Source organism: Syngnathus acus, chromosome 11 (assembly GCF_901709675.1).
Source record: "Syngnathus acus chromosome 11, fSynAcu1.2, whole genome shotgun sequence".
NCBI lineage: Eukaryota > Metazoa > Chordata > Actinopteri > Syngnathiformes > Syngnathidae > Syngnathus > Syngnathus acus.
In genome coordinates, this window is record NC_051096.1 from 2,365,014 (window position 1) to 2,380,551 (window position 15,538).

At 46.3% G+C, this 15,538-nt stretch overlaps 5 protein-coding genes across 6 annotated transcripts in view; 3 read left to right on the top strand and 2 right to left on the bottom strand.

Annotated features, from left to right (window-relative positions):
- Positions 1-15,538, bottom strand: part of LOC119130207 (fibrinogen C domain-containing protein 1-like) — a 559,732-nt gene that overhangs the window by 307,314 nt on the left and 236,880 nt on the right. The window lies entirely within an intron of this gene.
- fabp3 (fatty acid binding protein 3, muscle and heart) lies at positions 2,024-3,523 on the top strand. 2 transcript variants are annotated; one of them, XM_037264269.1, is made up of 4 exons: positions 2,024-2,185; positions 2,869-3,041; positions 3,270-3,371; positions 3,451-3,523. In XM_037264269.1, the coding sequence occupies exons 1-4, from the start codon at positions 2,113-2,115 to the stop codon at positions 3,502-3,504; spliced, it is 402 nt and encodes a 133-aa protein (XP_037120164.1). In that variant the 5' UTR covers positions 2,024-2,112; the 3' UTR covers positions 3,505-3,523. The 2 variants fall into 2 exon arrangements, with proteins under 2 accessions (XP_037120164.1, XP_037120165.1); XM_037264270.1 differs by lacking the exon at positions 2,024-2,185 and adding an exon at positions 2,402-2,561.
- On the bottom strand, positions 5,157-7,436 carry zcchc17 (zinc finger, CCHC domain containing 17). Its single transcript, XM_037264196.1, has 6 exons — positions 7,027-7,436; positions 6,743-6,843; positions 6,538-6,629; positions 6,373-6,473; positions 6,151-6,302; positions 5,157-5,955 (listed from the first exon to the last, which is right to left on the bottom strand). Exons 1-6 carry the CDS (start codon positions 7,154-7,156, stop codon positions 5,794-5,796), a joined length of 738 nt encoding a protein of 245 aa, XP_037120091.1. The 5' UTR covers positions 7,157-7,436; the 3' UTR covers positions 5,157-5,793.
- On the top strand, positions 7,710-10,213 carry snrnp40 (small nuclear ribonucleoprotein 40 (U5)). Its single transcript, XM_037264149.1, has 10 exons — positions 7,710-7,967; positions 8,188-8,317; positions 8,381-8,474; positions 8,556-8,721; positions 8,845-8,967; positions 9,034-9,154; positions 9,235-9,317; positions 9,381-9,442; positions 9,551-9,654; positions 9,836-10,213. Exons 1-10 carry the CDS (start codon positions 7,854-7,856, stop codon positions 9,883-9,885), a joined length of 1,047 nt encoding a protein of 348 aa, XP_037120044.1. The 5' UTR covers positions 7,710-7,853; the 3' UTR covers positions 9,886-10,213.
- Positions 10,932-15,442, top strand: nkain1 (sodium/potassium transporting ATPase interacting 1). The gene is made up of 8 exons (XM_037264225.1): positions 10,932-11,230; positions 11,477-11,825; positions 12,901-13,038; positions 13,115-13,195; positions 13,819-14,016; positions 14,089-14,149; positions 14,420-14,501; positions 14,569-15,442. The coding sequence occupies exons 2-8, from the start codon at positions 11,772-11,774 to the stop codon at positions 14,576-14,578; spliced, it is 624 nt and encodes a 207-aa protein (XP_037120120.1). The 5' UTR covers positions 10,932-11,230; positions 11,477-11,771; the 3' UTR covers positions 14,579-15,442.

A 15,538-nucleotide genomic window follows, 5' to 3' on the forward strand; every position in this document is an offset into this window, starting at 1 on the left:
AAAATAGCTCAAAAATTTCATTTCAATCGTATTTTATTTTATGGCCAACATTTATTTGGTTGCAATACTGTCAATTGACCAACAGATGGGGTAAGTGCACCAAAAGCAGCCCCAGCACCCTCAGAGGCCATTTTTGTCTTCACAAGTCACAAACAGAATCCATGTAATAAAGTTGGAAGTGCCATCAACATTCCTCACCACTCAATTCCTGTAGCTTGAATATAGCATGTAGGTTTGCGGAGGCCTGCTAAGTCAATCTTTGCATTTCCAAGCTCTCTGGGAAGTTATGACCTCCAAAGGTTGCGCGCTACAAATCATGCCATAACATCACTTGAGACCAATCTCTCCTTACGAGATAATTTTGAATGCGGTGTGGGTGGCTCTTTTATAATCTTCACCTTTCACCTCGTGCCCTGCTTGTTTTTTTCCGTGCGAGTGCCTCACACCTGTTTATGTCAAACACAAACCCAGGAGCCCAGACGGGCATGCGTGGGACAAGGACAGTGTAGCATGTGCTGTGAGGCGACAAGTTTCACACCTGACCATTTTAATTCAACATACACACGAGGACATGCAATGGTTAGCCCACTCTAGTTCTCACTATCTCATTCTCCCAGGTTGAAAATTTGAAAACATTTCTTTTTGTGAAGTTAGCCGTGCACGGGAAGGTCTTTGCTGTTTGATCAGGATGTAAATAATGTCGCATAATGCACATGTAATTCTTTGAATTTTATTTTTTTTTTCTTCCTGGGACCGGGATCATCGGTCGAGACCGGCGGAACTCTACGGCGGAACTCTACGGCGGCTTCCTGCTTATCCGGCCAGTGATGACAGGGTCCCTCGCCTTGGCCTTGCAGCCGCAACCCCTGTGGGGAGTCCGCTCCCTCGTGCTCGTCGGAACCAACGACTTTCGCCATGCTAGCCCCGTGGTGACCATCTGCACGTGCCCCGACTGGGTGCCCAGGACGCTGCTCACACGTTTGCCTGCTTTGTGATGTTTTCACCGATTCACGACCACGGTCCATTGGGCGCCGTTGAACTGGACTGCCCTTACACCTGTCTATGGACCCCGTGGAGGCTATTTTGTGTGTTTTGGGGTGTTCTCTTGTATTGAGGGGTGCTGGTTGGCCGCTGTTACTTTTTTTCCTTTGTCTTTTACCTTTGATTTGCTTTGATGGCTTTTATCTTGAGCACTTTCTGACTTTCTTTGTGGCGCCGTTGTATGGCAGCCTTGTGAGAGCCTATTGAGTTGCGCTCATGCCATCTGTGGTATGGGTACTGCTGGGGCCTGAATTTCCCCACCCCTGGGGATCAATAAATACTCATTCATTCATTCATTCATTCATTCATTCATATTGGGTTTTGCCATGGAAAGCGGGAAGTCGGTCACAAGACATCTTCGGCGAGCCCGTCTGGGCGTGCAAAAGTGCGCCGACAGGCACAAAAACAAGCACTCACACGGCAATTTTTTTTATTTTTTTTTATTTGAGGGCAAACGTGCCGAGTGAAGAAGTAGTAAGAGTAATGACATGTCCTACTTACGGGACAAACGACTGGTCTCGACTTGGGTTCCACTCTTGGCTTCAATGATTGGTCATTGGGGGCCAGTCACCTGCTGCATTTTTTTATTCCTGTGAAGCAAGTTCTGAAAGGTATGGGTGAATACACTTCAGAATTTGGCTGCCATTTATTTGTATCCCCAAAACTTGGCATTTGAGCAGGGGTGTGCAGACTTTTAAAAGCCACAGTGATCAATCTACAAAGCCAAATGAAAAGTCAGCTTTTTTTCTCCACAATCTAGATGATGATGGTGCAATTGTTCAGAATGAAGATCTCTTCAGTGTCTGCGGCACATGACAGCACACGTCGTATCACCCCGGGAAAAAGTCAGTGCGTCCACTCATCGCTTTCCTCGCCTCTTCCCCTTCCCCTCCTCCCGCGACGGCTTCTTCTCGTCGAGCCCGATGACATCACGAACAGCCGGTGTCAAGCCAGCCAGTAGGAGCGCGGCACTTCCTCCTCCTCCTTCGTCTTTCTGCAGCCTGCTTTTCTTCTCTCTCTCACACTCACTCACACACTCTCCCCTCATTCCTCCAGCTTTCCGCAGACATCATGGCCGAGGCATTCGTGGGCACATGGAACCTGAAAAACAGCGAGAATTTTGACGAATACATGAAAGTGCTGGGTGAGTCTGTTTTTTGGGGTGCGGCGTGCGTGTGAGTGAGCACATGCTGCCCGCCAGTGTGTGTGTGTATATGTGTGTGTGCATTAATTCAAGGGACAAACAAGATGTAGAATGTAGCATAAGGGTGGAAAAGACTGAGGAAGAAGAGGAGGGGTGGTGAGTAAGCAAGCACATGGCCTGAGTGTGGTGGGGCCGGGCCCTGAATGCCCCCCTACCCCCACCACCACCACTGTGGGAGAACTGAGGAACCGGTCACACACTTCCATGTGAAAGGTGGCCATTGTTGGTAAATGTAGGAGGGTTTGCACTTTCAAATACTGCTTAGAAAGAATGCAACATGTGATTCCAAATAGGACTTCACTGGACACTAGATTAGGTACGCCTATGCAAGACGTGTGCGTGCGTGTGTGTGTTGGGGGTGGGGTGTCAAGATATTTACAAGCTGTGACCTGAGGGCCCTTTTACAATTGACCCGTCTGACCCCGTCGCCAAGGCAATCGGCAGCCTTACACACAAAAGGCTCCGTGAGTCACGGAGTGGCATGTTCAGGTGCACGCGTGTGCAGAGGTGATCCGTAATCCCGCCTAACAGGCTGCAGACAAAGCACACATCACCCCACGAGTGACAGTCACAACACTTTATCAATTTTCCCACGCCGCCTAACCGCAATGTTGGTTCCACAGGCGTGAGCTTCCCCGTCCGCAAATTGGGCAACATGACCAAGCCCACCACCATCATCGCGGTGGAGGGCGACACGGTGACGGTCAAGACGCGGAGCAGCGTCAAGAACACTGAGCTCTCCTTCAAGCTGGGGGAGGAGTTCGACGAGACCACTGCCGACAGCAGGAACGTCAAGGTGGGTCTGACTGAATGCAATATTTACAAACGTTTTTAGGATTGCCATGGAAATGAATTTTCAAATTGATAGTCAAACTTTAATTGGAGGCAAATTACAATAATGTCAAATGAATGTGCCTGAGTAACCGTCATGCAGAATTATGCAAAAAAAAATCACTTGTCTGATTTTCATGAGCGTTTTTTTATTTTCCCATATCATGTTTGCCCCTCCCTGCCTTTTGTGCAGTCACTGGTGAAAATAGAAAACGGCAAGATGGTGCACATCCAGCAGTGGGATGGCAAGGAGACCAGTCTGGTGCGAGAAGTCAACGACAACGCCCTCACGCTGGTCCGTCGCCCCTCAAAAGCAAAAACCCGCTAAGTGCGATTTGGTTTTCTGAAAGGTGCTCTTTCTGTTTTGGAAACAGACGCTGACTTTCGGAGACGTGGTCAGCACGCGCGCCTACGAGCGGGCGGAATGAAGACCTTCCACGCGCTCGCCAAAAAACATCCTTGCATCCGCACAGCCCCAAAACCCATGTGTGGCAACTCACCTTTCCTTCGTATAGCGGAGTGTCAGTATTACGCCATCTGTGGACCTGTCCCGCTCTGCCGTCCACCTCTACTGTTAAAAACACTGAAAATATCCCAATGAAATTTTATTGATTTTCTTTGGAATATGCTTCTTTTTTTTTTGGGGGGGGTTTTTGTTTTGTCTGCAGTTGAGATGCATGAAATCCATTTTCAAACCTACAAATGTTTTCAACTGAAAATAATGGATATAATTAAAAAATATACCATCTGAGGCGAAACGTGAAATTTGTGATTTTTTTTTAACGTCTCCAAAATTACTGTCGCAAACTGCCCACAGAAAAATTTAAAGCTCCATGGAATTTTGAAATGAAATGGAATAAAAATGTCAAATTTTATTTAAAAAAATATATTATTCAAAACAAAAATTTGTTTTACGAATGTAAAATTATCTGAATAGAAATCTCAAATATAATTAAAAAAATATATATATTCAAAACAAAAATTTGTTTTACGAATGCAAAATTTAACTATATGTTTTTATTTTACCGGATAGCATAGACATGTACATAGAAAAAGACGAGGCCAGCGTTGGAAAACACAAGTCCGGAATGGAATTTGGCCGACGCCTCTGAAGTGATTCAAAAAGTGTGATCAGACTTTCCATTCTATAAATAAACATCGGGCAGCTCCTATGCGTCCTCTACTGCGTGCGTGTGTGTGTGTGTCCTGGCAAGGTGAAAGGAACAATTCCAGGTGCTTTTATGTGCAACAGAGGCAGCATGTGATTATTACAGGTCGCCAACTAGATCTTTAAAGACCTGGATGGCGCCTCACCTTCTACACCTACTGGACAGCACCAGGAATAACAAAACATAGACTAAAAAAAAATATATAAAAATGCTCCCACAAAAGTAGAAGAAGATATTTGAAAATTAGAAAGCAAATATAGGCCACATGTATTTTTCACATCGAGTAAATGTGGAAAAAGCAGAAATTAAAACCACTTGTGCAACTTCTACCTATACTAGGAACCAATTCACATGCAGAAGCGGGAGGCACTTTGTCACACTTTATTGTGCCCACGATGACACACCATACACCCCCCCCATTATTGTTATTACATGTCTGTAAACATCGCATGCTATGTATGCTATCAGTTATAAATACATGCAGCACTCTTTTGTTGGAGGACAGCCAACTCTGTAGAATTAAAATATCCTACGTAGCTAACAACTGAGCGGTTGTCACATCCTTTTTGCACACCAATACACGCACACATTGTTCATTCGTAATTGACATTGTGGGAATTAGACTTCCTGCTTGTAAGGAGCACAGGCCAACCCGCTTACATGCTAACAAACACAACACAGTGTATGCTAATAACTTTTTTTCCCCTCTTCTCTGATGTCTTTTTGAACCGATTATGAAAACCGACATGGCTGCACAAAATCCTTCATTACATGTTCCGACGGGCCTTCTTTCAACCCACGGTCGAGCAATCCTGAATCGCAGCTTGCCAAACGCACTGCGCAACATCTGGAAATCATCAATCACGCCTATAAAAAAAAAATTCTTACTGACACTGGAAGGAGGATCGTCCTTTTTTTTAAATAGTCCTATTGCCCAAGAGTAACCTTCAAATGGTTGAATTTCAAAAGAACCCTGAGTCAAAACACGGAGGAAGTGTCACTATCAGGCACACTACACTTCCTGTTTGCACCTTTCCTGCTTCCCGTGTGCGTGTGTGTGCGTGTATGTGTGTTTTTCAGAAAATAGAGACGTGTGAAACTAGATGAAGATTTCTACTCGTGGGGGGGTGCCATATTGCTTACACATATCCACTTACATGTCACCAGATAACAAAAAGGAGCTGCAAAATAACAAAAAAAGTGTGATAAAAAAATTAAGATTAGAATTCAAAACAGGCAATTGTGCACTTTTAGTGTTAGCCTTGGGAACTAAAAGTACTCAAAACTAAAAGCAGAACGTAAACAGATCTTAGGTCTGGAGACCTTGGAGTCCATGGATCTAAAGGTACCAGGACCAAAAGTTACCAGAACTTTGGATGAAAATGCAATGGGTGCTATTGGCTTTAGTCCAAGTTGAAGTTCCGGTGACTGAAACCAGAAGTACTCCTTCAACAAAGAGAAAAAGAGAAAAATCTGAGAAAAATCCAAAGTTGAAGGGAAAATGAGTCCTCACCGCTGTGGCGGCCATTTTGCAAATGAGCGTGCATCTTAGCTGTGCTTGTGCGACTTGTGTTTCTTGTGTTTCTTCTTTTGCTTGTTGTCGTCGTCACGCTCGTGACATCTCCTCTTGGGTTTGCACTCGCCGCTGTCGCTGCTGCTCTCGTCACTGTCCGACGCTTTCCTCTCGCGCTTCCTCTTCTTCTTCTTCTCCTGGCGGGTAAAAGACAAGAAATGTCACGTGGGGGTTGAGGAATTTTATTATTATGGTGCATGTATTTTGGCCATGTTTAAAACAACATTTTTGTCATGCATCTGGTTATCTCCAATTAGCAGAGCTGAAAATTTGTCCTGTAGTTAAAGTGCACTCAAGCTAAAGCGATTAGTACAATGCGACATTCACAATACCTTCTTTTTCTTCTTCTTTTTGTCTTTATCTTTCTGAGGTGCAGCTGCAGATGTCTGCTGCTGTTGCTGCTGCTGTGTTTCTTCGTCGCCCTCTTCTGGTACAAGAGCGTACTGCAAACCGGGTGCAGAGTAGCAGTCCTTTGTGAAGTGGCCTAAAAACGCAAGGGGCAGATTTGGTTTCTAAAGTGATTTCAATGGGATTGATTTAAGATATTCAAGCACCTTTGCAGCCACATTTAGTGCAGGTAGTGTTGAGAACGGCCTCAAGCGTGATCCTGTTGCCCGTGTGGTCTCGGAACTGCCTCCGCCGCCGGGCATCCTGCCTGCGCACGTACGCCGACATGTTAATAAGACAAATGTGCATGTGACACGACAAAATAAACATACTCTGCCATAACGTTGTTGGGGTCCAAGTCTCGGCCTGTGCCCTGATTGACGGCTTTCATGGAGAAGGACAGCTTGATCTTCTCGCCATTTTTCTGACAAGCGAAAGACACTTGAAAGCAGTCATCGCATCACGGATACCATGAAAGTGAACAGAAACAAAAGTTCCTGCACCCTTACCAATTATTGCATGTGCATGTGTCATTACCTCTCTCCCGATGACTTTAATCCACACTTTCTCTCCCACGTCGACTACTTCTGCAGCGCTCTCGACACGCGTGGATGACATCTCACTCACGTGTACCAGACCTAAAAGTACAAAAAAGTTGTAAACAAAAAAGTGAGCTAATTTGTCTTCATTTCTGGCTCTCACGTTGCTTTCATGACAGCTGGGAAGTCTGCAATTTGTGCATTCGAACACCATCTCATATAAAATCCAACTTATTGAAACCATACTACATGAACGTTCTCCGATTCCCTTGGCACACTCACCTTCCTTCTTGTAGCCTGGCAGGCGGACAAAAGCTCCGTACGTCTGCACGGAGACCACTTCTCCCTTGGAAATGCTGAAGAGCGGCGGCAGGCCTTCCAGCCCCGCCGGCTCCGACTCAATGTCGGACATATCGATCTTTCTACCTGTATCAATAGTATCGTTTTAGGAAAATTGAATTTAGGAATGTCCCTTCACTGCAAGCTAACGTTTGCGCAATTCAAACATCACCTTGACTGGCAAAAATAGAGGATAACCCGATTTAAATACAATTTAACATAGCTTGCATGTTTGTAAAAGTCTGTTTAAACTCCGTAAAGCACGCTGATACAACTCACACAGGTTTTAAGTTAGCGGTGTTAGCGACAATTCTCACTTTTGGAACAAGGATGCACATCCGGATAAAAGTTATACTTCCGGGGCAAGACAATATGACGACAGGCACTGTAGCCAATCATCGGAGCCAATCAGACAACTGATAGCAAGCCAAGGTTTTGCAGCAGATATAAATTTCAAAGTCTATTCTTATGTTTGTATTTATGCATCTGTATTAATTTTATTATGCCATTTGATTTTTTTCCTTCCTACCAGTCAGAGGACGCGTAACTACTTCCGGTTTAATAACTAAAAACAAGCCCTTTAGCCAATCAGCACAATAACTGCAAATCTCGACCAATCGGACTGCTTAAACATGCGGCAGTACTTCCCTCTTCCCTAATAGCTTACCGCTCTGTGTAGCACCGTGAAAAGACGCCCCATTCATTCGTGTTTTTAAGCGACCAAACAACGGAATTTCATTTTTTTGGACGGTATTATTAACTAAACAGGAATGATTGAGCCGAAAAAGAGAACGGCTGACATGGCGGTGGTGCCTTCTGCTGCCATGAAGAGACCCCGGACGGAGCTAGTGGCGGCGGCCCAGTCTCAGCAGCTCGTGGCCGGGGTATTGTTACGTTTTTCCGAATCGCATATAATCTAACACGAAGATCATCATGTTCATGTTAATTATCACACAATAACTGTAAATGGACTGCAAAATACTTTGTAAATCGGTGTCAGCGGTTGCTTTTTGCTTATGCTAAGCTAGCCCACCAGTGCAACCTAGCGGTGAAAAATAGTACTTCCTTGCCAGTAAATGTAATAATGTGAATTGTCTTTTTCAGGGGCCCCCGAGGACCTCCAGCCTGCAGGCCCCCATCATGCTGATGTCAGGCCATGAGGGCGAGGTGTACTGCTGCAAGTTTCACCCCAACGGTGCCACCCTGGCCTCGTCCGGCTTTGACAGGCTCATATGTAAGTTGCCACATACAAACAAACTGTGCAAGGAAGATATAAACTTTATTTTTGTGATTGTAGTGATGTGGAATGTTTACGGAGACTGCGACAACTTTGCAACGCTGAAGGGTCACAGCGGAGCAGTGATGGAGCTGCACTACAACACAGACGGAAGGTCACTAAACTAGCCTACTTTAGAACTTGTTGCTGAAACACCAGATGAAATTAAAGTCGTTTTTATTTTGTTGCCGTTCAGCCTGCTGTTTTCTGCAAGCACGGACAAGACGGTGGGCGTGTGGGACAGCGAAACGGGCGAGCGGATCAAGCGGCTGAAGGGCCACACCTCCTTCGTTAACACCTGCTACCCCGCCCGCAGGGGACCCCAACTCGTGTGCACCGGCAGCGACGACGGGACCGTCAAGGTCATGCAGCTTAGAATGTGACGTCACATGGGTTTAGGGTTACTACCCTAAAAGCAAAAGTGGGGGAAAAAATCCTCGTATCTCCAAAATTTGAAGTAGCACTGCATTGTGGATGTGTTGTAGCTGTGGGACGTGCGCAAGAAAGGTGCCATCCACACCTTCCAGAACACCTACCAGGTTCTCGCCGTCACCTTCAACGACACCAGCGACCAGATTCTGTCCGGAGGGATCGACAATGACATCAAGGTAGCAAATTTTGAAGCCACATGACTTTGGTACGCCACAGAATCTTCCCGTACTTGTTTGTTGCAGGTGTGGGACTTGAGGCAGAACAAGCTTATGTACAACATGCACGGACACGGCGACTCGGTGACCGGACTCAGTCTAAGCTCGGAGGGGTCTTACCTGCTCTCCAACTCCATGGACAACACCGGTAAATATTTGACAAGAGAAACCAAAACTTTCTCCGCTTTTCAAGTGTGTGCATTCACCCTCCTTAATTTGTGTGCGCAGTGCGTATTTGGGATGTTCGACCTTTTGCACCCAAGGAAAGATGCGTGAAGATTTTCCAGGGCAACGTACACAACTTTGAAAAGGTAACAAATGTTTTCATGAAAAGTTTGTGAGCGACTCCAATGGCCACTTTTGTTTTCTTCAAGAATCTCATGAGGTGCTCGTGGTCCACTGACGGCAGCAAAATCGCCGCAGGATCAGCTGACAGGTGACACACACACACTCAAACACAGGAGGCTGCCAAGAGATCAAAAATGTCCTCAAGAAGGTGTACCGGAATCCTGGAAAAATAACAAGTCTGATGTTTCTGTGTTAGATTTGTTTACATTTGGGACACCACGTCACGCCGCATCCTCTACAAGCTACCGGGACATGCTGGCTCCGTCAACGAAGTCGTCTTTCATCCGGAAGAACCCGTCGGTACGTCTCACCGTTGACACCGACTGATCTTTTTTACTTTCTGTTGTTAGCGGTCACAAACTTCTTTTTTGTTTGCGTAATTAAGTGTGAGAATTGTTGAAGAAAATTGCAATTACAAGATATTCATGAGCTATTTGTTGTTTTGTTTCTTGCTAACGTTTTGCTTGCTTTGTCTTCACAGTGCTCTCTGGTGGCAGCGACAAACGACTCTACATGGGAGAGATTCAGTAGCAAACGTTGCGCGTGTGTTAGGGTTGCACAATATTGGAAAATGAATGTGTAATTACCCAAGATCCATTATTGGATGGTAATGTACATTTAAGTTTGCAGCTGACTGATAAAAATAAGAACAAAGAATAAAATTTATTCTTTAAGAAAATGTCTTTGCGATATACATTTTGCATCAGACGATATCGTGATATTGATACTTTTCCGATATATTGTGCAGCCTTAGTGTGTGTGCAGTTGAGTGAGTGCCTGAGAACATCAATGTTTTTTTTTTTTTAATCCCAATGTGTTGGGTCTTTTTAATAAAATCCACATGTTCTGGAAAGAAAACGGGTCTGAGCTTGTGTATGATGTGTTGCTAAAACCAATAAATTCGTCGCTTGGAGGCTGCACGAACTGATATTATGATTATTAAGCATATTTATTATAAAGCATGATTTGCCCGACCAGCGATGGATAAGTCTTCTACCACTCTGTCAACTCGAATGTTTATCAATTTTATTCACTGCTGCGTATGCAGTTTTGAGGTAAATGTGCTTTTGTGGTCTTTAAGGTAGTTTACTAATTTTATCCCAGATCTGACCCGGTTTGGAATCAATTTTGCTTTATGTTGACGGTCTCAGCTTTCTGCATGAATATATGTAATCCAGGTCTGCTATGATGTTTATGCAATTTGTATGCACTTTTTAAAACGAATGTTTAATTCATATTGGATTCAGTTTGAACGGAAAATGGTATAAACAATATGTAAACGTGATGTCAACCCCCAAATTAATGTCAGATTTTCAAACTGTTTTATTTCACATTTTGGGATTTTTATACAGCAGTGTTTATTTACGTATAAGACATTTTCTAATTGCGTAATAAGTTGATGACAGTGGAAGTGATGCGAGTATCCGAAGGTGCGCTCTCGCCGCGCCTCGCTCCATCCATCCCCGCTGCCCGGCGTGCGTCTTTTTTTTTTCCCCCTCTCTCCTCTTTTGTTGCCTTTTTTTTTTTTTTACTCCTCCCCTGTAGTATGAACGCAGCTCCTCCTCGAGGGGGGTCGCCTCCACGGCCAGCCCCCAACCCCCCCCCGCTTCACTTCTACCACCACCACCGCCTCCTCCTCGCTCTCCCGCCCGCCTCTTTCCCCTCGCTCCTCCGGCTCCTCCTTTGCACGCCCCGGCACCGATTGTTGACAAAAGACGGCGCGGAGAGACGAAGCGAGGCAACCTGGTATTTTTCTCCCTCATCGGAATCCCCAAACGGGATCTGTCCGGTTTTGTCGGAGGGAGACGACGGAACGAGAAGGTGGTGCGCGCAGGAGCCTCCGAGGGGGGCCGCGATTGTTGTTCATTCGAACGTGGTGAGTCACAACGGGCTGCTTTGTGCGTCGGTCGCCGGGCGGGCAGGCCGGAGCCACCGAAGCAACGCTGCTTGCTGGATGGCTTGCTTCCCTCCTATGCCGCCGTCCCCGTGTGATCCCGCTATCATATGATGCTCATTTCTGTCTGCAGCCTGGGGCCCATCATAACACTTTTCCACCTCTCTTTGTGCCTTTGTATGTGTGTGTGTGTATGCGCCCCCCCCCCCACCTCCCTCCTTCCTCCAGACCCTCTGGAAGGTGTGGCCGAGGTGATTCGCTTATCACTGGTGGTCTAACCGCAGCGGGCCCGGCTCCAACAACCACTGGAAGAAGACGAAAATAATTTGAAAAATTTAGCATAAAATGGGTCACCGGTTGTGAGGGCAAGCGGCGGTCCAGGCTCTGAGGAAGACGAAGGAGGCGGCAGGGGGGCGCCCGGAATGGTGTGAGCTGACTCGGCCAGGCAAGTCTGGATCTAAGCGGGGAACCGTCCTTCCCCCGGAGCCTGCGCGGCCCCACGCCGCGTGCCGAGCCCTCCAAGATGGGGAAGTGCGACGGGAGATGCACGCTGCTGGTCATATGCTCCTTGCAGCTGGTGAGTGCAGCCTTCTGCTTTATTGAACACACGTTGAGTCATATCAAACACCAATCCTTCCATTTTGAAGTCAAAAGCCAGTTTTAAACCAGAGCTGATCCAGTTTGAATGGAATGTCAAATGAATGTAAACTGTCAAATGATTGGATCCAGTTTGAATGACATTTGACCTTCAATGTTGACTTGAACAGAAGCAGCCTGTAATATGTCAAGTTAAAGAACATCCAGATTTCAACTGGGGGATGAAAATTTGCTTTGGGCAAACTGCAACGTTAATCAGGTTGAAGCCCAGCGTATGGCTGGATATCTTGAGTATTTATGTGTTGGGGGCCCAGAACTGTTGTTGCTCCCGGTAAAACCGATATCAAAATGATTTACGCAAGGCGGTGTTGTTACAAGTATAGTAAGACTAATAAATCAAAGAGATTACATACAAGATATTGTGTTATCTCCCAAGATGGACCGATTATGCGGCAAATGGACACTTTTCCGAAGGCTGCGATACAAACACCCCTTTTTTTGCGTCTTGGAGTTTTTTTGATAGGAACGGCTCATAAATTCCATTTCAGCTGCTATCAGTACATCGTAGTTCTATGTGGATACGGGCAGAGTTTCCTTAAACGCCTCACGTCCATGTTCGCTGAGGTTTGCTGCTCGGGGGTATAATTAAAGCGGCGTGCTACATGCCGGCTGATCAGACTTTTTTCTTTTTTTTTTGTCTAGTACAGTCAATGCTTTGAGCTGCAGCTGCATGTGTGTGTTGGGTGAATTCTTAGCCCTCAAACATGCTCCGGAGGGCCCCCATTTGCCATCTGGTGTCCATTCTGGAGTTAAACTTAGCCGCTCCTTGCATCTAAAAATAGATTTTTGTTTTGTTTTGTCCAATTTGTAGTAAGCGTGTAACATGAGCCCGCCGCGACGCTGGTCTTGTGTGTGTATGTGTGCGTGCGGCGGAGGCCATTGTTGAGATTGTGGCCCGTACATCCTTATTAGTGCGAGGGGGGGCAGTTACCGTAGCAACAACCGCAGCATTGCACGTCGCTAACTGGCCTTCTGGCTCTCGTGGCCATTCCCAGGTGGCCGCCCTGCAGAGGCAGGTCTTTGACTTCCTGGGCTACCAATGGGCGCCCATCCTGGCCAACTTCTTGCACATCATGGCCGTCATCCTGGGCATGTTCGGCACGGCGCAGTTCCGCTTCAGATACCTCATCTTTGTGAGTACCTGCCCGACAATTTGGGCTCCTCCGAATACTATACTCTGAGGTGGGTGGTCTTGTTGTGTGTTTGTAGTATGCAGTGTGGCTGGTGCTGTGGGTGGGCTGGAACTCCTTCATCATCTGCTTCTACCTGGAGGTGGGCAACCTGTCTCAGGTCAGTTCTCCTTTTCGATTGCATCGCTCTTGTGTTGAATAATAAAAGCAGAGTAGCGAAGACGAGGGGAAAAATAAGAACACCAAGCCCCCCCCCCTTTCTTTTCCTCTCTTCCCTGGTGGTTTTGAAAGTAGTGGACCATATTCCAGCAGCCGCAACGTCGCTCAGGGCACATCCCTCACGCTTTTTACGGGGTTTTTTTCCCCCCCATCGGCTATTTTAGAGACAACCGCAAGTTAAGATAAAGTCCTTTCCCATTAGACACGAATGTAACAATTACAGTCTTGCACGCCATTACATCAGAACCTTCCATCTGAGTCGGCCTCATCAAAGTTCTCTTTATAATATTTATACGGACATGACAATGATCTACAAGAGGATTCACCCAGAGGGCAGCCTGCTATGTTAAGAGTTGTGAGATTTTTTTTTTTTACTGGAATTTTGTTGAGGGAACAAAAAATATTGAGAAAAAAAACATGAGTGGAAAACACAGTTGAGGCAATAGGGGGCGCTGTTAACATCAACCCCTAAAGCCATTCAAGCCAATCTGAAGTCTAAAAAAGTCAGTTCAAGAAAAGGCGAAACAGCTATTTTGATTTTTTTTTTTTTATGAATATGTGTAGGACAGGGACTTCCTTATGACGTTCAACACGTCCCTGCACCGCTCGTGGTGGATGGAGCACGGTCCCGGTTGCCTGGTGACGCCGGTGCCGGACTCGCACTTGGCCCCTGACGACCACCACGTTATCACCGTCTCCGGTTGCCTGCTGGACTATCAGTACATCGAAGTGCTGAGCTCGGCCGTCCAGGTCCTGCTGGCCGTAAGTGCACACGCCTGACTGTAAATACGCCACACGCGGTCCATAATCTCTGACTCTCTTGCGTTTCAACAGCTTTTTGGTTTTGTGTACGCGTGCTACGTGAGCAAAGTCTTCCAGGATGACGAGGACAGTTGTGAGTCTTTGTACTTTCTTGTCTGGGAAAACCTTGAGTGTCGTCCGGGTTCTAATGTGGCCGATTTCCGGGATTCCCTCGTGAGCCGAGCGTGTGATTAGAGTATTCCCGCCTCCGCTCTTAAGTGTGAACCATCTGCGCGTCTAATGCCTGTGACATGGAACAAGAGACACATGGTCGGGCGTTTTGTTGTCCTTGTGGGGAGCAGTCTCTTGGCCATTTCATGGTTGTCAAACTAAAATGAATCCTTTCTCTCCCTCGCTCGCCAAGTCGACTTCATCGGAGGTTTCGACTCGTACGGCTATCAGCCTCCGCAGAAGTCCTCGCATCTCCAACTCCAGCCTCTCTACACGTAAGTGGGACTGGCCATCGTCCTCGCCTTCTTCTGTGCTGTCCTAACTGTCCTCTACGTCCCCCAGGGCTGGCTAACGGACACTTGTAAAACAGAACAGCATCACTACAGATGGTACGAGGTAGTTAGAGGACTTGCTTACCCCCCCGCCTTGGAGAAAATGTGTGAGAGTGTGTGCGCCTGAGTAAGATTACCATCCCTGAATGGAATGTACCAAGCTCAGGGATGAACCAGCATGTTGGATGGACGGGCAGATGGATGAACCGGAATAAGGAGACAGTCACCGGCGACACACATCTTTACCAGCTAGCAACACAAATGTGTGTAGTGTACTTCAGTGTGTGTGTGTGTGTGTGTCACGGGATTAAACGGTGCTTTCAGATTGCACCTCGCACCATCGTTATTGTGGGAGGGAGGGTCACGTAATTTAAAAAACAAAATAAATAAGGCACGACTCATTGTCATTTTAGAATGTGTTGATGTCAAACTAGAGCAGTCTTAAGATCCCAAAGCTGTCTGCGAACAGTCGGCAAACGTCCCTGTTTCACAATTTACCGACGTGCATCCATCTCCGATGCCCAGGGTGAATTTGACTTTAGTGGGGTTGGTAGGGTGCAGATGGCTTTGGGATCGGGTATTTGTATGTCGGGGGGAGGGGTACTCTGCATGTAAATAACAAGCCAATAATTGATTTGGATGATAAAAAAAGAGGGTCCTGCATTGGGGTGTCCAGGGGATGGGGGGGTATCTTTTTTTCTTCATACCTGTGTCTCTTGTTGTTCTCACTCTCAAAAATCTCAACGGGCACAGACGCTTTTTGTCTGTCAAACAGGAGACGGGAGGAGCAAAGAAGTGAGACAGGTATGAGGCGAACACCTTGAAGTAAAGGTGCACTGTACCGTTTGAAATAATAAAAACGACACTTTCTACATGAAAAATTAGAATTGTGTCCGCATTGGATTGATTTTGACATTTCAATGAAGGTTTTTGAGATGAATTGTTTTAAGTTATTGTCTTGTTAGCATTGACAGAAATTA

What these genes read in the sequence shown, in the direction of transcription:
- fabp3 (XM_037264269.1), top strand. Translation starts at nt 2,113, where the DNA reads ATGGCCGAGGCATTCGTGGGCACATGGAACCTGAAAAACAGCGAGAAT. An exon ending in CGAATACATGAAAGTGCTGG is followed by an intron (nt 2,186 to 2,868) that starts GTGAGTCTGTTT and finishes TTGGTTCCACAG; the next exon opens with GCGTGAGCTTCCCCGTCCGC. An exon ending in CCGACAGCAGGAACGTCAAG is followed by an intron (nt 3,042 to 3,269) that starts GTGGGTCTGACT and finishes CCTTTTGTGCAG; the next exon opens with TCACTGGTGAAAATAGAAAA.
- zcchc17 (XM_037264196.1), bottom strand. Translation starts at nt 7,156, where the DNA reads ATGTCCGACATTGAGTCGGAGCCGGCGGGGCTGGAAGGCCTGCCGCCG. An exon ending in TTAAAGTCATCGGGAGAGAG is followed by an intron (nt 6,630 to 6,742) that starts GTAATGACACAT and finishes TTCGCTTGTCAG; the next exon opens with AAAAATGGCGAGAAGATCAA. An exon ending in CCCAACAACGTTATGGCAGA is followed by an intron (nt 6,474 to 6,537) that starts GTATGTTTATTT and finishes GTACGTGCGCAG; the next exon opens with GCAGGATGCCCGGCGGCGGA.
- snrnp40 (XM_037264149.1), top strand. Translation starts at nt 7,854, where the DNA reads ATGATTGAGCCGAAAAAGAGAACGGCTGACATGGCGGTGGTGCCTTCT. An exon ending in CACTACAACACAGACGGAAG is followed by an intron (nt 8,475 to 8,555) that starts GTCACTAAACTA and finishes GTTGCCGTTCAG; the next exon opens with CCTGCTGTTTTCTGCAAGCA. An exon ending in TCATCCGGAAGAACCCGTCG is followed by an intron (nt 9,655 to 9,835) that starts GTACGTCTCACC and finishes TTGTCTTCACAG; the next exon opens with TGCTCTCTGGTGGCAGCGAC.
- nkain1 (XM_037264225.1), top strand. Translation starts at nt 11,772, where the DNA reads ATGGGGAAGTGCGACGGGAGATGCACGCTGCTGGTCATATGCTCCTTG. An exon ending in TCATATGCTCCTTGCAGCTG is followed by an intron (nt 11,826 to 12,900) that starts GTGAGTGCAGCC and finishes GGCCATTCCCAG; the next exon opens with GTGGCCGCCCTGCAGAGGCA. An exon ending in AGGTGGGCAACCTGTCTCAG is followed by an intron (nt 13,196 to 13,818) that starts GTCAGTTCTCCT and finishes GAATATGTGTAG; the next exon opens with GACAGGGACTTCCTTATGAC.